This window comes from Muntiacus reevesi, chromosome 18 (genome assembly GCF_963930625.1).
Source record: "Muntiacus reevesi chromosome 18, mMunRee1.1, whole genome shotgun sequence".
Classification (NCBI taxonomy): domain Eukaryota; kingdom Metazoa; phylum Chordata; class Mammalia; order Artiodactyla; family Cervidae; genus Muntiacus; species Muntiacus reevesi.
This window is the reverse complement of record NC_089266.1, coordinates 7,204,871-7,229,754: the sequence shown is the minus strand read 5'-3', so window position 1 is coordinate 7,229,754 and position 24,884 is coordinate 7,204,871. Positions and strand designations below refer to the sequence as shown.

General features: G+C 57.1%; 2 protein-coding genes and 1 non-coding gene across 6 annotated transcripts in view; 1 reads left to right on the top strand and 2 right to left on the bottom strand.

Moving 5' to 3' along the window:
* Window positions 1-4,038: 4,038 nt before the first annotated feature.
* GALK1 (galactokinase 1) lies at window positions 4,039-11,011 on the top strand. The gene is made up of 8 exons (XM_065910695.1): window positions 4,039-4,280; window positions 5,005-5,194; window positions 5,655-5,774; window positions 5,957-6,092; window positions 6,204-6,385; window positions 10,368-10,518; window positions 10,612-10,774; window positions 10,864-11,011. Exons 1-8 carry the CDS (start codon window positions 4,116-4,118, stop codon window positions 10,933-10,935), a joined length of 1,179 nt encoding a protein of 392 aa, XP_065766767.1. The 5' UTR covers window positions 4,039-4,115; the 3' UTR covers window positions 10,936-11,011.
* Window positions 11,012-11,127: 116 nt separating this feature from the next.
* The window catches only part of ITGB4 (integrin subunit beta 4), a 31,373-nt gene continuing 17,616 nt past the window's right edge, over window positions 11,128-24,884 (bottom strand). Inside the window, exons 26-41 of one of the 4 annotated variants that reach the window (XM_065910233.1) lie at window positions 24,117-24,265; window positions 21,001-21,205; window positions 19,694-19,851; window positions 19,170-19,350; window positions 18,907-19,044; window positions 16,480-16,662; window positions 16,258-16,389; window positions 14,505-14,684; window positions 13,848-14,084; window positions 13,539-13,697; window positions 13,011-13,160; window positions 12,296-12,484; window positions 12,052-12,207; window positions 11,802-11,966; window positions 11,600-11,707; window positions 11,128-11,486 (exon numbers count right to left, since the gene is read on the bottom strand). In XM_065910233.1, the coding sequence (XP_065766305.1) occupies window positions 11,347-11,486; window positions 11,600-11,707; window positions 11,802-11,966; window positions 12,052-12,207; window positions 12,296-12,484; window positions 13,011-13,160; window positions 13,539-13,697; window positions 13,848-14,084; window positions 14,505-14,684; window positions 16,258-16,389; window positions 16,480-16,662; window positions 18,907-19,044; window positions 19,170-19,350; window positions 19,694-19,851; window positions 21,001-21,205; window positions 24,117-24,265 (2,630 nt within the window). In that variant the 3' untranslated portion in view covers window positions 11,128-11,346. The remainder of the gene's footprint in view (window positions 11,487-11,599; window positions 11,708-11,801; window positions 11,967-12,051; window positions 12,208-12,295; window positions 12,485-13,010; window positions 13,161-13,538; window positions 13,698-13,847; window positions 14,085-14,504; window positions 14,685-16,257; window positions 16,390-16,479; window positions 16,663-18,906; window positions 19,045-19,169; window positions 19,351-19,693; window positions 19,852-21,000; window positions 21,206-24,116; window positions 24,266-24,884) is intronic. The other 3 variants (XM_065910234.1, XM_065910235.1, XM_065910236.1) reach the window with 3 other exon arrangements.
* TRNAA-AGC (transfer RNA alanine (anticodon AGC)) lies at window positions 21,940-22,011 on the bottom strand. The gene has a single exon. It is a non-coding gene; the product is annotated as a tRNA-Ala (tRNA).

Below are 24,884 nucleotides of genomic sequence, written 5' to 3'. Positions count from 1 at the left end.
AGCCCCACGAGATGGATGAGAAACTGAGGCTCAGAGAGGATAAGTCATCTGACTCAGATATCACACTAGTAAGGACAGAGATTTGGGCTCAGAGTGGTTGGCCATCAGAGTTGAGGTGGGTAAATGATTCGAAGAGAAAGGGATCCTTGCTCCTACAAGGGGTCCTTACTCCCTACAAGGATGCATCTTTGCCTTGTAGGGAGGCCAGGTTTGAGTTTACTTCCATTTCAACCAGCCCCAAGAACCACTCATTGTTTTATCTTGTTTTACCTATGCCAAAAAATGCCTGTGCTTTACTGTGAGTGAGTGAGCGGAAGTCACTCAATCATGTCGGACTCTTTGTGACTCCATGGACTAGAGCCTGCCAGGCTCCTCTGTCCATGGGATTCTCCAGGCAAGAATACTGGAGAGGGTAGCCGTTCCCTCCTCCAGGGGATCTTCCCAACCCAGGGATCGAACCCAGGTTTCCTGCACTGCAGGCAGATTCTTTTACCGTCTGAGCTGAGGAGTGCTCAAAAGGAGCAGGCCGCCAGATGAAATTTGGAATTGTTTTTATTCTTGTTTTTTTAAAAAAAAAATTTATTAAGATACAATGCATAAGGACTTCCCTGGTTATCCAGTGGCTAAGATTCCAAGCTCCCAATGCAGAGGGCTCAGGTTTGATTCCTGTTCAGAGAACTAGATTCCCCAGGCTGCAATGAAGATTGAAGGTCCTACATGTCGCAACTAAGACCCAGAATAGCCAAATAAGTTAAAAAAATAAAAATGCACCTACCATACAAGTTACCCATTTAAAGTGGTTTTAATGTATTCACAGATATGGCAACCATTACCACTGTAAATTTTATAATATTTTCATCACTACAAAGAGAAGTTGGTATTCTTACTTATCACCTCTTATTCTCCCATTTCTCTCAGCCTCAAGCAACCAGTAATTTACTTTCTGTCTCTTTAGATTTGCCTATTCTGGACATTTTGTATTGATACACAATTTGTAGTCTTTTGTAACTGGCGTCCCTCATTTACTATGTTTTCAAGGGTCATCCACGCTGTAGCAGTCACCAGAACCTCATTCTTTTCATAGCAAATATTCCACTGGGACTGCCCTGATGGTGCAGTGGCTAAGAATCTGCCTGCCAGTGCAGGGGACACAGGTTTGATCCCTGGTCCAGGAAGACCCTACATCCCACAGAGCGACTAAGCCCGTGTGCTACAACTGCTGAGCCTGAACTCCAGAGCCCTCGAGCTGCAACTACTGAGCCCACACGCCCTAGAACCTGTGTGCTGCAGCAGGAAAAGCCACCGCCAAGAGAAGCCCACGCACCACAAATGAAGAGGAGCCCTCACTCTCTGCAGCTAGAGAAAGCCTGTTTGGGGCAACGAAGGCACAGCACGGCCAAAAATAAACAATTTAAAAAATAAGACACCTTTTGTTTATCCATTTATCGCTTTCAGATCACTTCCACTTCCACTTTTTGGCTAATGTGACTAGTGCTGTTGTGAACATTAGTATACAAGTTTTTGTGGGGACACATGTTTTCAATTCTCTTCAGTGTATATTGAGGAGTAAAGTTGCTTGGTCATACGATAACTCTACGATTAGCATTTTATGGCACTGCTTAATAGTTTTACATTCCCATCAGCAGTGTATGAGGGTTTTGATTTCACCACATCCTCACCAACACTTGTTATTTTCTGTCTTAAAAAAAAAATTTTAGCCATTGTAATGAATGTGGAATAGTATCTCATTGTGGCTTTGATTTGCCTTCTCTAAATGACTAATGATGTTGAACCTCTTTTCATGCCTTCTTTGGAAAAATGTTCAAATCTTCTGCCCATTTTTTTCTAGCTTTAAAAACTTTTCTTTATTGATCCTCAGGACTTATCAGTAATCTTCTTCCCCCCTCATTTTTTTTTTTTTTTTGGCGTCTCCCCTCATTTTAAGGTCATCTTTTTTCCTATTGTAAGATTTTTTTTTAAAGACTCAGAACTTCATTTTTTATTTATTTATTTTTATTTATTTGGTTGTATGGAGTCTTAGTTTCGGCCCGTGGGAATTCCGTTGCATCATGTGGAATCCTTCGCTGTGCTGAGCAAGCTCCAGAGCGATCGCGCTACGTAGTGAAATAGGAGGGAAAGGGACAGGAAACAACTTTTGAGAGAATTGACACAGCCAGAGGACATATACCGATAACATAAACCGATTAGAATCAAATGGATCCAAGATGGCAGACAAGTCAATTTCCACTAGACCTTGATTCTCAATCAGCATGCTAAATGACACAGCCAGAGGCTCTAGGACAGTTCCTGGAAATCTCTATCCCTTCCCCCAAATAGTTGAAATAATGTCCCACTCAGCCTGTGAAATTACCCAGTCCATAAAAACTAACCAGGCCACTTTTCAAGGCCACCGCACTTGACTTCTGTGTTAAGTGTGTTTCTCTCTGATCTGAATAAACCCACTTCTTACTTATCACTTTGTCTCTCACTGAATTGTTTGTGCGATGAAAGATCAAGAACCTAAGCTTCATTAGGTCATGAAACCAGGTCTGTGATCTCAGTTGGAAGACTCTGGGTTTTGGCTGTGTTCAAGCTGCAGCCACGTGGGTTCAAGTCCCAGGCGGGGTTTTGACTGGGTTTGAGTCCCAGCACTAAGTCGATTCACTCATGTCTGACTCTTTGTGACCCCATGGACTGGAGCCCGCCAGGCTTCTCTGTCCATGGGATTCTCCAGGTAAGAATACTGGAGTGGGTTGCCATCTCCTTCTCCAGGGTTGAGTCCCAGTACATGGGTTTTAAGTCCCAATATGAGGTAAACTGTTTCAACTGCAGCACAAGAGCTTCTTTTCCCCCCTTCATGTGGGTTCATTGGAGAAGGAAATGGCACCCCACTCCAGTACTCTTGCCTAGAAAATCCCATGGATGTAGAAGCCTGGTAGGCTACAGTCCATGGGTCGCAAGAGAGTTGGACAAGACTGAGCGACTTCACTTTTACTTTTTATGTGGGTTCATACAAGGCGGATTCTTAACCACTGGACCACCAGGGAAGTCCCTTTTATACATTCTGATACAAGTCCTTTAAATATATGATTTGCAGCTATTTTTTCCATTCTGTGAGTTGTCTTTTCACTTTTTTGATGGGGTCCTTAGATGTGCAAAAGTCTTTTACTTTGATGAAGTACAGTTTGCCTATTTTTCTTTTGTTGCTTGTGCTCTGGAGTCATATCTAAACAACCACTGACTAAGCCAGCGTCCCAAAGGTTTACCCTTACGTTTACTTCTAGGAGTTTTCAGAGCTAACTTTTGAATGCTCTTGGGGCAACTTCTGAGCAGATCCCCAGCTACAGCCGGGGCCACAGCCCTCCACAAAGCTCCCCTCCGTAATTTTAAACAGTCTGCTTATATTTCAGCCTTTCCCTTCCAAGGTTTCCTATGGAGTGGCCAACTGTGGACAAGCTTGAAAGTTTAGGATGCAGGTTGGTGAGAGAGGAGATGTCACATTCAGAACACCAGACTTTGGAACCAAGGTTCCTGACTGAGGAAGCACCTGCCTTGACAGCTGGGCCCATCACTGCCCACTACCACCCTCCTTACTGCCCCATTGCTAGGAGCTGGGACCGCGGGTCCACTCTGAGTAAGGAGCCTACAGAAAGTGACTCCACCAAACTCGGGCTGTCCTTCTCTCTGCACTGATTGTCTGGCCACCCTCTTAGAGATTCCGGATCAGGGGTTGGTGACCTCTGCACGACTTTAGGACCCGGGAGAGCCCTTTGGGAGACCCAGGTGTGCTGGAGGCCAGCTCTGTAGCTCTGGCCGAGGTAGACGGCTGGGTGGATGGGTGTGACACAGAGGCCAAGGAAGGGCAGCTCCGATCTCCCGGTCCGGCCAATCCCCGCAGCGGTGGGCTCCCAGCGACCCCTCCCGAAGCCCGCCGCCAGCCCGCCCCCACGCCCGCGGCCGGTGGATTGGGCCGGCGCGGCGGGCGGGGCGGGGCGGGGCCGGCGCGGCCCGGTTTGGGGCGGCGCGAGCAGCTCCTGAGAGCCGACGCCGTGCGGCCCCGCCCCAGCATCCCGCGCCTACCGGACTGCGCCCGGCGGAGCCGCCGGGAGAGCGTCATGGCCGCTTCGGAGCAGCCCCAGGTCGGGGAGCTGCTGGCCAAGGCCCGGAGAGCCTTCCTGGAGGAGTTCGGGGCCGAGCCCGAGCTAGCCGTGTCGGCCCCGGGCCGCGTCAACCTTATCGGGGAACACACGGACTACAACCGGGGCCTGGTGCTGCCCATGGTGAGGGGCTGGGCGGGAGGCGCCCGCGCCCCGCGTGCACCGCTGCGCGGGCCGCTCCGAAGTTTCACTCCCGCCGCGTGTGGGGCCCGAGCACGTAGAGAGGCCCTCGGACGGGGCATTTCCCACGTCGGCAGGCAGGAAGGCGGGAATCCTCGAGGAAGTCGGCTGTGGACCGCTGATCCTCGCCATCTCCCTGGGAGCCTCCTCGCGGTGTGGGGGAATGCGGAAGCGGGGGCGCAGGGGTAGATCCGGGCGAAGTAAAGCCCTAAGCTTCCTGGTCCAGCCCGTTCAATTCGCAGAGGAGGCTCAGAGAGGGCTAGAGATCTGCCCAAGGTCACACAGCGCCGATTGGACTGCCTTAGCCTGGGGCCGTGTCCATTCTCGGTGCAGCCTGGCAGGTTGAGTGAATACAGTGCCTCTGAGTTTGCCTCCAAATGGGGAAGCGCCAAAAGGAGCTCTTCTGTTGTTTTCCCTGTTTAACTCTCTCTCTCCCCCTTGCGTCACAGCCAGGAGCCCACGCTCAGGGCAGAGTTCAGGTCTGCACTCCGGAAGCACTGACCCATCCCCTGGGGGCAGGACTCAAGCCCCCCAAGGCCTGATGAGCCGTCAGGCTCTTCCCCGGGACACTCCCCATTCCCTCCACCTGGAGCCTGGAGGTCAGCTCCCTGTCTGCCCCAGGGCCCCTGATATTGGGAGTTTTGCATACTTTTGTTTCTCCTGCCAGGCTCTGGAGCTTGTGACGGTGATGGCGGGCAGCCCCCGCGAGGACGGTCTTGTCTCCCTCCTCACTACCTCCGAGGATGCTGACGAGCCCCGGCGGCTGCAGTTTCCCCTGCCCACAAGCCAGAGGCCACTGGAGCCTGGGACCCCTCACTGGGCCAACTACGTCAAGGGAGTGATTCAGCACTACCCAGGTATGGGGCCCGGGGCTGGGTCAGATTCCTTCCTGGGCCACAAAGCCCATTAGCTCATCTGATCCACTGTGGGGTAGGCGTGCAGAGTGGAGATTCCCCAGTGGGCAGGGGAGGAGACTGATGCCCCCAGGAGTTCCAGAACTAGCCCTGGGTTGCCCATCCAACAATTGGAGGAGCCAGGATTCAAACCCCAACGTTTTGGTCTCCAGAGCCCTGAATGGTCTCCAGAGCCCTGAATCCGGAGAACTGGGAGACTGTGTCTCAGGACCCTCAGGGTGGGAGGGTGGAGGGCAGCGGACCCCTTGGTCCAGCAGGTTGATGACCTCTGACAGTTGAGACACATTCCCCCAGCAGCAGCTGCCAGGCCGTTGCCTCCCTTTGCATCAGAACGCCGCATACCCTTCTTGTGTTCATCCTTCCCGGTGGCCCGTTTTACTGTCATCCATTCTCTCCTCTGCAGCTGCCCCCCTCCCTGGCTTCAGCGCAGTGGTGGTCAGCTCCGTGCCCCTGGGGGGTGGGCTGTCCAGCTCGGCGTCCCTGGAAGTGGCCACGTATACCTTCCTACAGCAGCTCTGCCCAGGTACCTCCCAGCCCCCACCCAGCCCTGTTTCCCCGAGGTCCTGTGATCAGAGCTTCCTACGCCAACCGTGGCCTTGGCGGGGTAGGGGGGGAATCTCCCTGGAACGTCACTGGAGCTCCCACCTGCCGACCCCTCGTGCCCCGTCCTGGGCCCCAGCCTCCCCACCTCGCCCTGTGCCGCAGACTCGGGGACAATAGCTGCCCGGGCCCAGGTGTGTCAGCGGGCCGAGCACAGCTTCGCAGGGGTGCCCTGTGGCATCATGGACCAGTTCATCGCACTGCTGGGGCAGAGAGGCCATGCGCTGCTCATTGACTGCAGGTCAGGGGCTCCCCCCTTGGACCTCCCACCTCACAGGAGCTCCTGGATGGAGCTTGCACAGCAAGCAGACACCCGGCCTTGTCATCTCCCCTCACTCCATCTCCGCCCCAGGTCCCTGGAGACAAGCCTGGTGCCGCTGTCGGACCCCAAGCTGGCCGTGCTCATCACCAACTCCAACGTCCGCCACTCACTGGGCTCCAGCGAGTATCCCCTGCGGCGGCGCCAGTGTGAAGAGGTGGCCCGGGCGCTGGGCAAGGAGAGCCTTCGGGAGGTACAGCTGGAGGAGCTAGAGGGTGAGTGGAGGGTGACGGCTGGCTGGGTGCGCTCTGTCCTGGAGACTGCTCGGCACCCCGCGGGGGCTGCGGGGCGGGGCTGGGGTGGGGTGGGGCCCAGATGTACCTCCTCTCGCCTCTCAGAATCTGCCAAGGTCTGCCCACTCCTGACATGGCTAACATAGGACTGCTTGATATCTCTTTTTTTTTTTGCTTGATATCTCAATATCATTTTTTATAATCTAAGAATTAAATATGCACCGTGGAAAATACAGAAAAGGGCAAAGAAGAAAATAACAAGCTGTAAGATTGCTACCCAGAGATAGCCACTGAACTGTTTTTTTTTTTGGCTGCACTGGGTCTTTGTTGTGATGATCGGGCTTCTCTTGAACACGGGCTCCAGGCACACGGGCTCCAGTAGTTGCAGCCCATGGGCTCAGTAGCTGTGGCGCACAGGCTTGGTTGTTCCCTGGCATGTGGACTCTTCCTTGATCAGGGATAGAACCCGTGTCCCCTGCATCGTCAGGCAGATTCTTAACTGCTGGACCACCAGGGAAGTCCTACTGTTAGCATTTTGATATATTTCCTTTAGTGGTTTTCTGTACCTGTGTTTTCTTTTTTAAAAATACTTAAATTTTTTTTTATTGAATTATGGTTGATTTACACTGTTGTGTTGGTTTCATCGTCTGTATTTTCAAAGTTGAGTAAATACAGTATTGCTACCTGCCCTTTTATCACCCTTAACTCCCTCAGAACACTCCCTATACCATGAAAGGCCTGTCATCAACATGGCTTTCCCCCCCCCCCCCCACAAAAGTTTACTCTTAAATGTACAATAGGTTCCAGACAAGACAACACTTCATTGTAGCTATAGGTGGCAACAGATGTTAATGGCAGGGAGTCCAGAAGTTTAAACAGGAATGGAACTAAGAATGGTCATTGCCTCAGGCACAAGGAACATTTTTTGGCCAGATTTCTGAATTCCTCCTGTGGGCAGGGGGCCTTTCGGCTTTGGCTTTTAGCTCCCCCTCCTGTTTGTGCTTGAATGCCTTATCTTCCTCGTCCATCTCCTTGGCTTGCTTCTTGGGCTGCATCAGGGGCTGCTTCTTGGCACCTTTGAGGTCTGACAGGGTGCCTGCCACCCCTTCCCCAGACCCTGCCACTGGAAGCGATTTTTTTTGGCTGCCTGGGGCCTTCGTTTCGGCATGTGGAATCTTTGGTTGCAGCATGTGAACTCTTAGTTGCAGCATGTGAGGCCTATTAATAGTTCCCTGGCCAGGGAACAGTTATTGGTTCCAGGCCCCTGCTTTGTGAGCACAGAGTCTTAGCCACTGGACCACCAGGGGAGTCCCCATCAACATGGCTTTTTAAAGCTACTGTAGCATTTCAGCATATAGGTGCCCTTTAATTTACTTAACCAGTTTCTGATAATCACATCTAACACCGCGAGGGATGTTTTTATACATAATTCTTTCTCTGCATTTTTCTCCTCTATTTTCTCAGGATTAGATTGTTTGGAGTAGGATCACAAGGTCAAAAGATAACATGTATTTTTGAGTTTCCAGATATACATGGCCAGGAAGGTAGTCTGTTGAACAGTTTAAAGGTCATGTAAACATAAACTCATTGAATTCTCTCACAACTCTGTAGGACAGATATTACTCTCATCTTTAAACAGTTTTTATTTATTACTTTTGCCCGCCCTGGGCCTTTGTTGCTTTGCCTGAGCTTTCTCTAGTTGCGGCGATCCAGGGCTGCTCTTGGCTGCGGTGCTGAGGCTTCTCATTGCGGTGGTCCTAGGCACGAGTGCTTTGGTGGTGGCAGCTCCTGGGCTCTGCAGCTTGGGCTCAGTAACTGGTGCACGGGTTCAGCTGCTCCACAGCCTGTGGGATGCTCCCAGACCAGGAATCAAACCCGTGGCCCCAGCACTGGCAGGTGGAGTCTTACTCCCTGCACCACCAGGGCGGTCCCTCTCACTTTTTTGAGATGGGGATATACAGTGAGTGGCAAGGCTAAGACTTCATCCCAGGCAGATCAGCCCGTCCTGCTACCTTCCGGGCCAGGCTGCTGGCCTTAGGAGCTGCCCTCCCTGGCAGTGGGGGGCTCTTTTCAGGGACCATCTTGTCCTTCGTGGTGAACCAACATCTTTAGACTTTCCCCACCTGCTCTGTGCAGGTGACGGTGGTTGAGCTTTTTATCCTTGAGCACTTGGCTGTTTCTCCCCTCCTCCTCAGCCCTTCCATTCGCCCCCCCACCCCCCAGCCCTGGAGGTCGCTCTCTCCCTCAGGAATCGTGCTCCTCTCTGCCTGCCTTTCTGTCCTCCGCCTGCCTCCCCACCTTCTGCTTTTAAACGTGCCCCGTCCTCTAGCATCCTCATATGGAGTCTCCTTCCTATGCCAGTCCTCTGGGAAGGGTGCCCGATGCTCACGACCCGAATTTTCTCCTCTCTGTGTGCGTGCTGAGTCACTTCAGTCGTGTCCGACTCTTTGCGACCCCATGGACTGTAACCCGCCAGGCTCCTCTGTCCATGGGATTCTCCAGGCAAGAATACTGGAGTGGGTTGCCATTTCCTCCTCCAGGGGATCTTCCAGACCCAGGGATCAAACCCACGTCTCTTTGTGTCTCCTGCCTTGGCAGGCGGGTTCTTTACCACTCATGCCACCTGGAAAGCCCTTTCTCCTCTACTCATTTCTGAGTTCTCTGAACCTGCCCGCCTGTCTCCTTTCTCCTCTCTACTCATTTCTGAATCCTCTGAACCCAGTGACTGGTCTCCCATGCCAACTGGTATGACAGCTCTCCTGGGGGCTCCCTGCAGAAACCTGGGGGCTGCCCTCGCCGCCCCCCCAGTGCTGGATCTGCTTGGTCAGAGCCCTGTTCCTCCTCCCGGGCCTGCCCCAGGCTTTGTCCGAACCTCAACTCCAGCCACCACCGGCCCACTGAGGACTCAGATGGGAGTCCGACCCCCATTCCCACCTGGGGTCCTGGAGCCTTCACCTGGCCCTGGCGGAACTCATCCTTCTCCTGGGCACCCCTCCTCTGACTTCACCTGTCTGTTATTTCCTCACCCTTGTCCCTCTGTTTGAAACTTGAGAGTTACCCCTGAGTGCTTCCTGGCCCCCAGCCCCCTCGGTTCTCTGACCTCTCCCTCCTCCTCCCCTTCCTCCCCACGTCGGGCCCCTCCTGGTCTCTGATTTAACAGCCGCCAGCTGGACTCCTGGCGCCGCCTCTCCCAGCGGGGCCCCTGCCCAAGGCGGTTACTTTTGTCAACTAGAGCTCAGCTCCGTCCTTCCCCGGCTCCAGAACCTCACTGGCACCTGGAATTAAGTTTCGAAGTCTCCTCGGTGTTCAGGGCCGCCCTTAGTGACTCGGCTGGCTGTGCCCGCTTCAACATTAGCCAGTTGGACAGCCTGCTGGTTCCATGAGGTATCCCAGACAGACCTGGGTTGTACCCAGTTCTGGATTCCTGGCCCTTGGAGGTTTCACTGTTAATCCAGCAAAAACACCAGCAGAACCTTTCTTTTCTGTTCTGTCTTGGCCTCTGGAAGGCAGCAGTGTCCCGTTTGCTATGGAAGCACTGAGTTTGGGGCTCAAACGGCTGTTTATTGAGTACCCACTGTGTGCCGGGCACGCTGGGGGCTCTGCATGTGTCTGCTCACTGAGTTCTCCCCAAACCCCGAATGAGGTGGGTCATGCCCCCTTTTTTGGCCACACTGCCCAGCACGTGGGATCTTAGTTCCCCAACTAAGCAAGGGACTGAACCCATGCTCCCTAGAGTGGAAACTTGGGGTCTTAACCACTGGACCCCCAGGGATGTCCTGGGTATCCCCTTTTGTAATCGAGGAGGTGAGGTCTGAAACCTTGCTCCCCAACCCGAGGTTCTACCCACGGCTTCGTCAGAACCAGAGTGGAGATGGCCCCGTGCACCCCCGGGGCCAGCGGCCTGGAGTCCACAGGGGCCCAGAGGCCGTGGGTGGCGGGTCTGCTGAGCCCCTTTCCTCCCCAGCTGGCCGGGACCTGATGAGCACGGAGGCCTTCCGGCGGGCGAGGCACGTGGTGGGCGAGATCCAGCGCACGGCCCAGGCGGCGGCCGCCCTGGGCCGCGGCGACTACAGAGCCTTCGGCCGCCTCATGGTGGAGAGTCATCACTCACTCAGGTGAGGCCCCTGGGTGCCCGGCACCCCGCGGACACACCTGTTGCAGCTTGGGCCGGCTCCAGGCCTCCCCCTCCCCCCATATCCTCTCCGCAGAGACGACTACGAGGTGAGCTGCCCTGAGCTGGATCAACTGGTGGAGGCCGCGCTCTCTGCGCCCGGGGTTTACGGCAGCCGCATGACGGGCGGTGGCTTCGGGGGCTGCACGGTGACCCTGCTGGAGGCCTCCGCCGCTCCCCGGGTGATGCAGCACATCCAGGTGGGCAGTGCTGGAGTTGTGGGGCGCGGGGAGCAGGAGAGATGGGCTCCCAGGGCCCCGCTGAGCTCATACCCCTCACCCCCCGACAGGAGCAGTACCGCGGGACCGCCACCTTCTACCTCTCCCAGGCGGCTGATGGCGCCAAGGTGCTGCGCTTATGAGGCCCTCGCCAGGACCGCACGCGGTGGGCCTCCCCTCCTGTCTGGGTGCTCAATAAACCTGTATCTCTGACTCTGATGCCCGCCTGCCTCAGGAGGTGGATGTGTGCTGGGGCATCAGAAAAGGGGGGTGTGAGAACCACTCCCTGCTCTGGGCAGGCCCCAGAAGCATGGTCAGGGCATAGCCAAGCGGTAGCAAAATCCTTTATTATAGTGCAGAACAAAGCCAGGTCCTTGTCATGCTGGGTCCAGCTCTTTGGTTACAAAGGGGCTCAGGCCTGGGGCGAGGGGGCAGCTAGAAGGGCCCTTCGGGACCTCTGCCCCCTCAATGCCCGCCAGAGGCAGCGGTCCAAGGATGGAGTAGCTGAGGCAGCGCCTGGGGGAGGGGCTGTGGCGGGGTGCGGCGCGGGGGGCTCAGGTCTGGAAGAACTGTTGGTCCACGTGGGTGCTGAGGGTCCCACTGGTGGTCAGCGTCCGGCTCACAAACTCCTCTGTCACGTGCCGCGTGAGGGAGCCACTCGCTTCCAGGTGCTGGGAGCCCAGGGTGAGTCCATCTGCAGGGGAACAAGCGTTGAAGGGCCCACCCCCGGCATCCTGACCGCGCCCCCTGCGTCCTGTTAGCACTGTTTCCCCGGGGAGAGCCAGGAGCCCCCACCGTGCCACTCACCCAGCAGGAAGGGCTCAGTGGTGCTGGAGTGGGTGGCAATGCCGCTGTATTCCCCGGACACTGGGTGCTGGAAGAGCCCCGAGTGGCCGCCCAGCTGGGGGAAGGGTCCTGGAGAGGGGGGGGGTGTGTAGTTAGAGGATGCTGCCAGGAGAGGGCGTGGCCGGAGAAGGGGCGGGGCTGGAGAAGGGGCGAGGAAGCCTGCCTCCATCCTGGGACTCGATGGTGATGATCCCCTCGCGCTCCGGCCCGAAGCCTTGGGTGGTCTTGGCCTGCACCTTGAACTTGTAGGGCACGTTCTCGCTGAGACCGGGTACGGTCAGCCGACTCTCGGGGCTGTCGCCGTCCACCAGGAACGTGGTGGCTGGCTCTGGGCAGGGAAGATCCCTTTTAGCCTCTGCAGGTCTCTCTCCACCCTTCCCCTCCCCTGCCCCCCAACCCGGGGCGGGCAGCACCTCCTCCGTGGGCCATCTCACACGTCACCAGGTAGCCCAGAATGTCGCCGTCCGGCCTGCGGGGCCGCTCCCAGCTCAGCTGCAGAGAGTCGGGGCTCAGGGCCGTGAATACCAGCGGGCCAGGGGCGCTGGGCGTGCTCAAAGTGAAGGCAGAGCCTGGGGGCAGCGAGGAAGCTTGTCAGGGGTTGGGTGGGTGTCTGAGTGCCAGGTGGGGGCCCCTGCGGGGGTGGGGGCGGCAACTCACCGGGCAGGGGGCAGAGCGGGCTCTGCGGGTGCACCTGCGACTCGATGGTGATGACGCCCTCGCGCTCTGGGCCCCAGCCCTGCTGGCTCTGGGCCCGCACTCGGAACACGTAGGAGTGGTTGGGCAGGAGGTCCTCCACCACCACGGAGGTCTGGCTGGGGTTGGGGATGTTGAGGTGATACAGCTCACCTGGGTGGGGGACGGAGCAGACAGCGGAGCAGCCTCATTCTTCATTCCTCACCCCTGGCCTGATCCCGCCCCTCCCTGAGACTGCAGCCCAGACCTGGTCATCACCCAGCCAGGGTCAGCTGTGTTTGGGGTACAGGTGGGGTCGGCCTTGTGTGGTGTGGTTGGTGGTTCAGGTTGTGCACTATACAAGGGGTGTGTGGAGCCTGAAATCCCGTGTATGATGGCTGTTTACGGGCCCAGGTCATGCCTGCCCAGAGAAGTGCCACTTCTCATAGCCCAGCAGAGAGGCCCTGGGTCCCTAAGCAAAACCTTGCAGGGGAACTGATTGAAGAGAGGTTCAGGGAGATGGATGAGGACGCAGTGGAATAGGGAAGGCAGTGAAGGGGACAGTGGGGGACTCGGAAGAGAAAGACCCTCTCAGAAAGGCAGGGGGGTGGAAGCGGGGCCCATTAGTGGTCAAGCGGCTCGGCTGGGCTCCTGACAGCCCAAGCCCCTGTGTGTCAGCCCGCCAGCAGCCAGGCCTCACCGCCGTTCAGCAGCTGGTACTCCACGCTGTAGCCCTGTAGCGCACGCTCACACTGCGGCTCCTGCCAGCTCACTTTCAGAGATGTGGGTCCGAGGGCGGAGAATACCAGGCGGGTGGGTGTGTTGGGCACACCTGCAGCCAGGCGGGAGCCTGCAGATGGGGGGGGCCGCAATCAGCCTGCGGCGGGGGTGTCTGGGCAGGAGTCCCTGGTTCTCAGCCACACCTCCCTGACCGCTGGCCAGGCAGCCCACTCAGCCCTGCAGCACCCTCTCCAGGCCGCCCAGGGCCTCCCCACCACACTCGGTGGGTGCAGGCCCCGCCTGAGCTGGCCGGCCCCCCACCCTCCTCAGCTGGCCCCTCTCCTGCCCTCGCCCCAGCCCAGCACCCTGGGAGGACAGGCCGCTTTAGGCACCAGCGTGGATGTGGATGGAATGGAGGGTGAGGAGGCGCGGGCAATGCCAATGGTGGGTGGATGGTGACATGGAGCCGGACAGCCATGGAGACGAAGGACGGCCACCCCTGTACTACCTGGACCCCAAGAGGGCGCTGCTGGCTGCCCAGCCAGGATTATAGAGTCTCTCAAGTCCCTGGAGTGGGGGGCCCCCTTCATCTGAGCCTGACTCCGGGACCCCAGGGCCCAGGACAGCGGAAGCCTGCTCCTCCCGTGTTCCCAGATGGGAGGGAGGCCTAGGGCAGGACAAAACACGAGTGAGCCGGGGTGGGGCGGGTGTGCGTGTTGGACGATGGGCAGCGGGGGGACAGCAGCCCCCGCCCCGCCTCCAGGAGCTGGAAGAGAGGAAGGATGGGCCTGAGGCCTGGGGAGGGGGCGGCACTCACTCTGGGAGGAGAGGGAGGTGAGGGTGGAGTAGTCCCTGGGCAATGTGGCCGAGTGTGAGTGCTCCGTGCGGGTCAGCGAGTGGTAGTCCCGCGTGAGGGTGGACGAGGTGCTCAGCATGCGGTGGGGCAGCTGCGGGCTCAGGTGGGTGCCGTGGGCCGCAGTGCTCACGGTCATCCTGTGCAGGGAGTTGGCGCTGCCCGGGAAGGCAAAGTCCATCCGCCCGTTCACCAGGTGCTCTGCGGGAACAGGGCAGGGTCACTCCCACAGGCCCGGCCGCAGACCCGGGAGCCTCGAGGCGCAGGCTGCTGCAGCCCTGGGAGTTCCGGGGGTTTATCTACCTACCCTCCGGGGGCCCCCTGGCATCAAAACACCCACCTCCCTCTGCCCACCAGGGACAGAGGCCCCTGGAGGAGTCCACGGCCCCCCACCCCCGCAGGCTTCTGGAACGCAGGTCCCCTGGCCCAGCAGGAGGCCCCCCACGGACCCGACCTCGACCTCCGCTGGGGCCTCGCAGCCCCTGCAATCGGCCCCGCCCTGGGGAGAGCCCACACGCCTCCCTGGGGTCCCCCGGCTCTGGGGTCCCCTGGCAAGGCAGCCTGGCTGCGGTGGGCTCTGGCTGGAGCTGAGGTGGGTGCGGGTAGGGGCGTGCCGGTCACCTCCCTCCCCGCCGGCGCCCCGCGCGCCCCCATCGGCGGCGCCGTCTCCCGGGGGCCCGGAGTCAGAGGAGAGCCGGCTGCCGGCGGACAGGCGCGGGATGAGCTCCGGGGGCAGCCGCCACGTGACGCGCCGCAGGTCCAGCTCCTCCCCCAGCAGGGGCTCGAACTTCCAGCCGCTGCCTTGGGAACAACGAAGGGCCGCGTTGGCACCGCCAGGGGGCGCAGGGGGCGCGGAGAAGGGCCGGCGTTCCACCGGCTCTGCGATCTGGGTGTGCGGCGGCGGGGAGCCCAGCGGCAGGCGGGACCCTCAACCCGGAGGTGTCAGAGGGCGGCCTGGGCCGCTACTGGCGAGGGAAGATGCCCTGGACCAGAGCCTGGCTCTGCCGCGAGGCCTCTGCTCTGAGCCTGCTTCTGGTCTGGATGAGGGAGGGAGTGATGTCTCCCCGGCCTGCCTCCCAGCGAGTTCCAGCAGCCGGAGTAGATCTGTCTAGTGCCGACAAGCTGGGGAACCTCATTCATACCAGCTGCTCTCTCTACGCCATACTCTCAAAACCCTCAAGACTTCTGAACCCTAGCTTGACTCCATGGAGGCCTGATGTAGGTAAGGAAGGACGAAAACACAAATCCCGGGGCTTCCCTGGTGGCTCAGTGGTAAAGAATCTACCTGCCAATGCGGGAAAAACAGGTTTGGTCCCTGGTCTGTGACCCAACGGAACTGAACTGAACCTGGAAGATCCCACATGCCGCGGAGTAACTAAGCCTATAGGTCAGAACTACTGAGGTGCAACTACCAAGCCCTAGAGCCCATCTTGCTCCACAGTAAGAGAAGCCACCACGATGAGAAGCCTGCATGGCAACGAAGACGCAGCAGAGTCAAAAATAAATTATATAAAAAGGAAATACAAACCCTGGTGGATTTTCACTCAGCCTAGTATGATTGGCATCCCATTTCACAGATCAGAAAACTGAGGCAGAGAATGTACATGATTCATCTGAATTCCCACAGTGGTGGTTTAGTCACTAAGTCCTGTCCGACTCTTGCCCCATGGACTCCATGGACTGTGGCCCGCCAGGCTCCTCTGTCCATGGGATTCTCCAGGCAAGAATAGTGGAGTGGGTTGCCATTTCCTTCTCCAGGGGATCTTTCCGACCCAGGAATTGAACCCAGGTCTCCTGCATTGCAGGCAGATTCTGTACCAACTGAGCTACAAGGGAAGTTGTCCCGCAGTGAAGCCAGAGCTAAAACAGACCCCAAGAGTCCCAGTCGAGGGCTTCTTGCATCACACAGTACAGGAATCCAAGAGGGAAGCAGAACGGGGCCAGTGTGAGGAGCACTGCTCTGGGGGCCCCCGAGCCAGTGGCTATTCTGGGGCTCCTGGACCAGGCTTGCCTCCTCGCCTGAAGCCCTGTGTCTGGGAGGTGCCCTGGGTGTCCTGACGACACTGCACAGCTGGTGAGCCTTCCACTCTCAAAACTGTGTTTCCAATCTCATGTGCCCCAAGCCCATGTCTGTCTGTCTGTCTGTCTGTCCTCACACAGAGACGTGCACGCCAGTCCTATGAGCCGTGTCAGCTTTGTCCCCTCCGTACCCGGAGCCAGAATGCTGATCGTTGATTTTGCAGAGAGGGGACTTTACGTCTTGATCTTCACGCCCAGTGGTCACTGGCCCCTTCGCTGTCTCTGGACACCAGCGAGAGCCCCATGCTCTACCCAGGACCCCTACCATCCTCGCTGGGATCCCTGGCCCACTCACCGGTGTCATCAGAGACGCTGGGCCTCTGGCTGCCGGCTGGGGAGCGCAGCACATCATCGCTGTACATGAGGAAGCTCTCGTAGTCCTCCCCACTCTGGGCGTCCACGATGGGGATGTCAGGGATGATGGGGACTGCGGGGCGAGGGGAGGGGTGAGCCAGGGCCCAGACCTCAGACCCCTGGCCGCCCCTGGCCGCCCCGTGCCTCCCTGCCCCCTACTCACTAGACATGGGTCGCTTGGGCTGGGTGGCGAGGTTGATGATGGCCTCCCGCTCAGGCCCCCAGCCTGCTCCGTTGCGAGCCTTGACCGTGTAGCGGTACGGCTGGGACTCGCGCAGGTTCTCGATGAGCAGCGTCCGCTTCTTGGGGCCGTCCACCAGCACCTTCTTCATGGGCCCGATGGGTCCTGGGGCAGGGAGAGCGCCTCAGAAGGGTCTGGCCCCAGCCTGGCCCCGGTCTCGGATGCCGCAGGACCGTCACGCGGCCCCTGAATTGCACCCAGGGGTGCAGGGGGACAAGGCAGGGAGCGAGCAACTGTTGACGCCGAGCCACGAGCCAAGCCCTGAGAACCTGGGTGTGACTGGCTTAGAGAAGTGTCGCTAGGGCTCCACGGGGTTCATCGCTAAGGTGAATGGCAGAGATACACTAGACTCAAGTCAGCCCCGAGTCACCTCAACCAGTTGGTAAAGGTCCTACCTTCATGTGCGTCTGAGAGAGACTGGCTCCAGAGCCAAGGGTGCCATCACCACCTGTGCCTCACCGTCCCCAACCAAACCCCACATGCTCTGTTGGGAAATCCAAAGTGGAGACATTTGGGGACTTCCCTGGTGGTCCAGGGGCTAAGAGTTTGCTCTCCCAATGCAGGGGACCCAGGTTCAATCCTTGGTCAAAGAACTAGATCCCCATGTTGTTGCTGAGTGGCCAAGTTGTGTCTGACTCTTTTGCAACCCCGTGGACTGTAGCCCTTGAGGTTCTTCTGTCCATGGGATTTCCCAGGTAAGAACACTGGAGTGGGTTGCCATTTCCTCCTCCAGGGGATCTTCCCAACCCAGGGATCGAACCCAGATCTCCCACATTGGCAGGTGGAGTCTCTACCCCTGAGCCACCAGCGAAGCCCCAGATCCCACAGGCCACAACTGAAAAGATTCTGTGTGCCATGATGAAGACTGAACATCCCACATGCTCCAACAAAGAGCCGGCACAACCAAAACAATAAATAAAAAGTATTTTAAAAGTGGAGACACTCGCCATGGCTCCCCTGGTCATCTGGGCAAGGACAGGAGGAGAGAGGCAGGCCTGATCCTGCAGCCGGGGACAGGCCGAGGCCTGCAGGAGCTGAGGGCGCCGGGGTGGGGTGGAGGTTGCACAAGAGTCAGTTAGCCGGGAGCAGAGGTGAGGCAGCTCCCGCACACCCAGAAGGGAGGACACGCAGTCCTGGGATGGGGGGAGGAAGAGACCCCGGGCTGCTCTGAGTTACAGTGCCTAGGGGCCCTGACCTGACAAGATGGGGTCCTCTGGGAGATCAGAAGACATCCCAGTGTCTGAGGGGTCCAAAGGAGGGCTCTCGGGGAAAACCCCACCTGCGAAGCCTGATGCTGTCTGATAAAAAAGTGGCTGTGCTCCAAGAACTGGCTGATGTTGGACCCCTGCCTGGGGGAGGTCTCCGAGTGCTGAGGTGGGGGCCCCCCCTTACATCTGTCTGCCAGGGGGAGAAGGGGAGGGGGCCACCCCAAAGTGCTGATGCCCTTGGGTCAGGAGGGCTTCCTCACATGTTTGTGAGACAGGAGCTAAGACTGTGGGCCAAAACCATCAGTCACGCCTGATTAAGATTAAAGGCCGGGTCAGAAAAGACTTCCTGACAGTGGTCCATGGGTGGACCAGGAGTCGCCAACAGAATGAGCCAAGGTGTGATGCAGCAGCTGAGAAGGTTGTATTTGGTCGGCCAAGCTAACAGAGCAAGGAGCCTGAGGCCCAGAACAATCCCTGGTGGGCCACTAGGGAGTGCTAAGCCTGACCCACTTTAGGGTCCACAGGTTGCATCTGGGGGTCCGAAGCTCTCCATCCCTGGGATGAACTGGTGAGGCTGCAAAGAGGAGGGCCCTGCACCAGGCAAGAGCAGGGCACTGAGTTCCCTTGAAAAGTTTTCCATCCTGACAGTTGCAGGGCTCATCTCTCCCTTCCAGGACGGGAGAAAAATGAAGAGTTCTGCCAAGTGCTCTGGTTGAGGGCTGCCAGATAACATATTGCATGAAATGTACTAGAAAAATTGTTTGTCGAAGTTCAGGGCGTCCTCTGCTTTTTGTTGCTAAATCTCTCTACCCTGGCCTGAAGAGACCCGTGTAGAATTGAGCCACTCTCATTAACCTGCGTGGGCAGGCACTGTGACCGCATTGCACACACATAACCTCATGCCCTTCCATCCTTACCTGCCCGGGGAGCTTCTGGGCTCTGCTGTGGAATGCAACTAACTCAGCCCAAACCTGACCACAAACCTAACGATGCCCCCAGGCAACCAGACATGGGGACTCATCCACTGACCTGGCGGCTGTGACCTCATCCACAGACCTGGGGGCTGTGACCTCCTCCCGTTCTCCGCACCCACCCCCCCCCACCGCCTCCCTCGGGGCAGAAGGAGAGGGCGGGCCCTTACGGTTGTCCTCATTGACCAGGCCGTAGCAGACCTCGTAGGCTGTGATCTCGCCGTTGGTCTCGGCCGGCTCGGCCCAGCTCAGCTGGGTCACGGTGGAGGAGACGACGTTGAAGGCCAGACGCCCGGGCTCGCTGGGCACTGGGTGGAGCAGAGGGGTGCAGGAAGAGCGCTGTCAACAGCAGACAAGGGGGCAGAGCTCTGGGCGGGGAGGGCCGGGCAGGCTGGCATCAGGGTGGCCGGGGATGGACGTGGCGGGGCCTCACCTTCCTGGTGGGTGCGACAGGACACCGGGGAGCTGTAGGGGCCCTCGCCCTGAGCCCCGTAGGCGCACACCTTCATCTCGTAGTCGCAGTACGGGTACAGGTTGGTGAGCTCCACCGAGGGCGCCTTGCTGTCGAGCAGGTGGGCTTCCGACTCGGAGTCACCCTGGATCCAGTACTTCACCTGTGCGCAGGGCGGGGCTGCTCAGTGGGGGGCAGCTGGCAGAGCCCACGGTCCCTCCACTGAGCCCTGCCCTTACGGTCCCGTGGGCACACAGACGTGGAGGAATTGAGCGCCCTGCCAGGCGCGCGCAGCAGGGCTGGCACAGAGCACAGGTGTTTCCAGGTTTTGGGGGCCACTTTCCAGGGACTTCTTCCTCCCTCAGGGGCAGATGGGGGTTCCCCACCCACTGAGGCCAAGCACGCCCTCTCCTCTCCCTGGGGCCCTCTCTGGCCTCGGCGGGCCCACCTCTGCCGCGTGTGCCCGCCCCCCCATCCACCTGCCTCATCGCGCCCCCCCACCTTACCCGGTATCCTGTCGGCTTGCCAGGAGGCGGCAGCCAGTTGAAGTGGATCTTGCGGGACCCAGCAGCCTTGGCACTGGGGTTCTGTGGGGCACCCAGGTCGCCCCGGGGTGGTGGGGGTGATGACACCGTCTGGTTCATTACGCTCCGGTCCAGCTCGTCTGCAGGGTGTCAAGCCGGGGCAGGGCAGTCAGCAGAAACCCCTCTCTGGCTTTGGGGGGGCCAGGAACCCATCAGCACCACCAGGGGGCACCAGATGCCCAGTTAAACACCAAGGCTCCTTCCCTCTCACATCACATCACATGTATGGCTGTGAGAGGTGCACTATAAAGAGCGCTGAGCACCAAAGTATTGATGCTTTTGAACTGTGTTGGAGAAGACTCCTTGGACTGCAAGGTGATCCAACCAGTCCATCCTGAAGGAAGTCAGTCCTGAATGTTCACTGGAAGGACTGATGCTGCAGCTGAAACTCCAATACTTTGGCCACCTGATGCAAAGAACTGACTCATTGGAAAAGACCCTGATGCTGGGAAAGATTGAGGGCCGGAGGAGAAGGGGACGCCAGAGGATGAGATGGTTGGATGATATCACAGACTCAGTGGACATGAGATTGAGTAAGCTCCAGGAGTTGGTGATGGACAGGGAGGCCTGGCGCGCTGCGGTCCATGGGGTCACAAAGAGTCGGACACGACTGAGCGACTGAACTGAACCTTCCTCCTGCTCCGGGGGCCCAGGAGGGTCTCTAGAGGGATGAGGGCTCGCCCTCTTTGTCCCTTTGGCAGCCAAGGTGTGCCCCATGGAGAACATTTTCTCTTCCCAACGCCCTTCCTCTCTCCCCTACCCCAAGATTCTCCTCCGCCCCCACCCTCTTGGCAAACCGCCTCTCCAGGGTGGGCTCACAGGCCCCTCTATACTGGAACCTAAGGGCCGTAAGAAGTGTTTCACCCCTTCTGGAACACTTGCATTTTAGCTTGAACCAAGGCTGATGTCGTCAAAGGGCTAAGGCCTAATGGCGGGATTCCCAGCCAGCGGCAGGCCGGTGGCCACATGGCCCCAGTCTCTCTGATTGACAGCAGGGTTGCCAGATAAATACAAGATGCCTGGTTAAACTGGAATTTCACGCAAGGATACTTTTAAAGAATAAGCACATCCCCAATAGTGCATGGGATATACTTATACTACAAGTTCAGTTGTATTTTGTCTGAGATTCAAATTTAACTGAGCATTCTGTATTTTTACCGGCTGAGACTGTCAAGAAGCCCCTAGCCCTCCCTCCCCACCTGCTTAACCTGACCCCAGGCTCCGGCTACCTCGGTCCCCAATGATGACAGTGGCAGACTGCGGCTGGCCCAGGCGGGCCCCGAACTTGGGGTTGCTGAGTTGGATGTAGAAGCGGCGGGTCTGGGGGCCCCGCAGGAGGGAGTCCATCTCCTGCAGCTCCAGGAGCTTCACCTGCAGCTCCTTCCAGGTCTCCCCAGGTTGGAACAGCAGCTCACCCTCCGCGGGGATGTAGTCCTAGGAATGGCAAGGGGTCAGAGTTGGAGCAGGCCTGGGAGATGCACCATGGCCACACCCCCATGGCTCCACCCCCACCCCACAGCCAATGCAGAGACCCTCACGCACAGACTGTCCCACGTGGACACGGAATGGCTCCTGTTTATACAGCACCTCTTGGGCATCAAGCACTTTCCAGATACTAGCTCGTTTCATCCTCAGGGCAGTGAGGTAGAAATATTACTGTCCCCATTTTACAGATCAGGTAACTGAGGAACACAGAGGTAAAGAACGCTGCCCAAGTTCACACAGGTAGTTGTGGTGGAGTTGGGATTTGAACCAAGGCACAGAGAGACAGGGATGCAGATAAAGAGGGTGAGAGAGACAAGGATGCAGATACCGGAGGGTCCCACACAGGCAGGCACTCAGCCAGGGGCGCTGAGATTTGCAGGCCTCACCTAGGAGGGAGGAAACGTTCCCCACCCTGGGGCTCTAAAGTCTGGATCCCACCAGCCCCCAGGCCCTGCCTCCGGGGTGGGGTGCTTATATTCTCTCCAGATTTTGTTTTTCAATGCCCTAGCGCTTTTCCCTGAACATCCTGGGATTAACATGTACCTGTATGGGGCAGATAGAGTGCAGTGTGTGTGGGTGTAGGGGAAGCCTTTTCACCTGACGCCACTAGGTGGCGCTGCAAACTAACGTTTAGATTCTTTGCTAGCAGTCCAAGTCACCAGGGAAGCCCAAAAATGTGAGGATGGAGGTACTGGGGATTGAACCCAGGGCCTCATGCACGCTAAACATGCGGTCTACCACTGAGCTATCCCCCCAGGCGTCCACCTGTACATACATACATGTACACACCTGTATAGAAAGCGACAAAGCAACTATCAACAATGGGTGAATCTATGTCAAGAGTAGATGGGTGCTAATTGTATTAGTCTTTCCCTTCTGCTGTAGCTTTGAAGTTTTTCAAAATAAAAAGTTGAGAAATATTAAAAAATGTTAAAAAAAAAAAAAATAGTTCACAACCAAAGGATTTTTAAAGGGCTTCGCTAGTGGCTCAGATGGTAAAGAATCTGCCTGCAATGCAGGAGACTTAGGTTTGATCCCTGGGTGGGGAAGATCCCCTGGAGAAAGGAAAGGCAACCCACTCCAGTATCCTTGCCTGGAGAATTCCATGGACAGAGGAGCCTGGAGGTCCACAGTTCATGGAGAAAGGAAAGGCAACCCACTCCAGTATCCTTGCCTGGAGAATTCCATGGACAGAGGAGCCTGGAGGTCCACAGTTCATGGGGTCGCAAAGAGTCAGACACGACTGAGTGACTTAACACTTTCATTTTTTCACTTTCAGTGAAAAGTTATGTTTGTACAAATTCCTTTTTGGAATTTTTACTGGGAGCATTACAGCAGCAATGAGAACCATTCCTACCTATAAAAAGAAATAAAGAATAGGGTGTGTGCGCGCAGTTGCTCTCATGATTGCCAAGTGGGCCTGCAGGCCAGTGAGACTAACGTTTATTACTGTTTGAGTGAAGTTTTTTTGTTTCATTTTTAATTTGGGGCCACACCCTACGGCATATGGAACTTCCCCAAACCAGGATTGAATCCCACACCCCCTGCAGTGAAACCGCAGCATCTTAACCACTGGTCCAAGAGGAAAGTCCAGTGAAGCTTTTTTTTTTTCCAGTGAAGTTTTGATATGAATATTTTTAGTTTTAAAATATTGGTAATAGGTATAAAATAGATAACTAATAAGAATCTATGGTATAGCACAGGGGACTCTACTCAGCACTCTGTAATGACCTATATGGGAACAGAATCTAAAAAAGAGTGGATATATGTCTTTGTTTAACTGATTCACTTAGCTGTACAACAGAAACTAATATGGTAAATCAACTGTATGCCAATAAAAAAATTAATTTTAAAAAATTGGTAACGGTAATAGGGAATTCCCTGGCAGTCCAGTGGTTAGGACTCTGCAGTTTCATTGCCAGGTCCCTGGGTCCAGGTTCAATCCCTGGTTGGGGGACTAAGATCCCACAGGCCAAGCAGCACGGCCAGAACAATCAAAATACACAAAATGTTGGTAATTAATTTAGAAAAACAAACAGATGTATAAGCCAAACTAAGCAGGGACATGGCTGTTGTCTAAGAGTGATAAAGTTGTGATAAAGTTGACACCAGCCCACCAGGAGGCCCTCCCTGCCCTGAAGGGTTGGTCCTGTGGCCTGGACCACAGAGGGCCTGCCTGGCAATGACAGTCTGGGGACATGAGGCCTGTGATCCCCCATCAAGGAGGCCAGAGCCCCTGGACCATGGCAGACGGGGCAGTTTATTTCTTTGAAGAGTGCCCGGGTGAATCCTGGAATGCTACAAGGGGGACACGGATGGTCTGGACATGATGAGGCCTTATTCAGGGCATCACTGGCCTTTTTGGTGAAAGTGAAAGTGAAATCACTCAGTCGTGTCTGACTCTTTGCAACCCCAAGGACTGTAGCCCACCAGGCTTCTCTGTCCATGGGGTTTTCCAGGCAAGAATACTGGAGTAAGGTTGCCATTTCCTTCTCCAGGAGATCTCGACTCATTTGAAAAGACCCTGATGCTGGGAAAGATTGAAGGCGGGAGAAGAAGAGGACAACAGAGGATGAGATGGTTGGATGGCATCACTGACTCAATGGACATGAGTTTGAGTAAGCTCCAGGAGTTGGTGATGGACAGGGAGGCCTGGGGTGCTGCGGTCCATGGGGTCACAAGGAGTTGGACACGACTGAGTGACTGAACTGAGCTGAGCCCCTGCTGGAGGGTGGCAGGGGGGAACGTGTCCTTGGGAGGCCAGCCCGTGGCACCACCAGCATCCAGAGACCCAGGATGCCACTGTGTCCGGCTCCCACCGGGCCCTTGGGATGTGCCTGACGCCGTGGCGAGGACTCACCCGGTTGCCCTTAGCGGTGTTGTCCTGCGTGCGGTAGGAGACCTGCGACTTGCCGCTGTCCAGGATGCGCCGGACCACGGGGATGCGGGCCACATGCTCCCCACTGCTGACCAAGTACTCGGGCTGCTCAAAGGACACGATCCCGCTGGCTGCAAGGAGTCAGGCGCCGGTCAGGGGTCTTGACCACAGTCCCCCTCTCAGCCCCCGCCCTCCCCTGGCCCAGCCCAGCCCAGACTTCAGGAGTCTTCTTGTCACCCCTCACCCCTCTGCTCTCTGGGGAGGTTGGACAGAGGGGCTGGAAAAGTCTTCCAGGAGAAGTTGACAAGGCTGGAACAGTGTCCAGCTGACATCCTGGAAGGGTCGGGGAAGAGAAGAGAGGCCAGTCGGCGGCAAGAGTAGAGATGAGGGCTGAGACCAAGGGCCGGGGCAAAGCAGGCCTAAGTCCTGCGGCAAGTGGGGAGGAGGGGTCAGCGACCAGAACAGACCCTCCAGACACTGGAAGGATGGTTATCAACAAGTCCAGGTTGCCCGAGGAACTAGCACGGAAGGCAAGGTGGGTGACAGAGGTGTGACGACTTGTCTGCCCTCTAGGTTGGCCTGGGCAGAAGCAGCCCCAAGTCCCTTCTTGCTCTGACATCCTGGCATCCTGGGGACCCATTCAGTCTCAAGTTCAAAGGTCACAGGTCAAGGAGAGGGTCATGGGACGGCTCTGGGAGAACTCAGTACCCTCTGGTGATTATAAGAGAAGCCCCACAATGAGCAAGCACT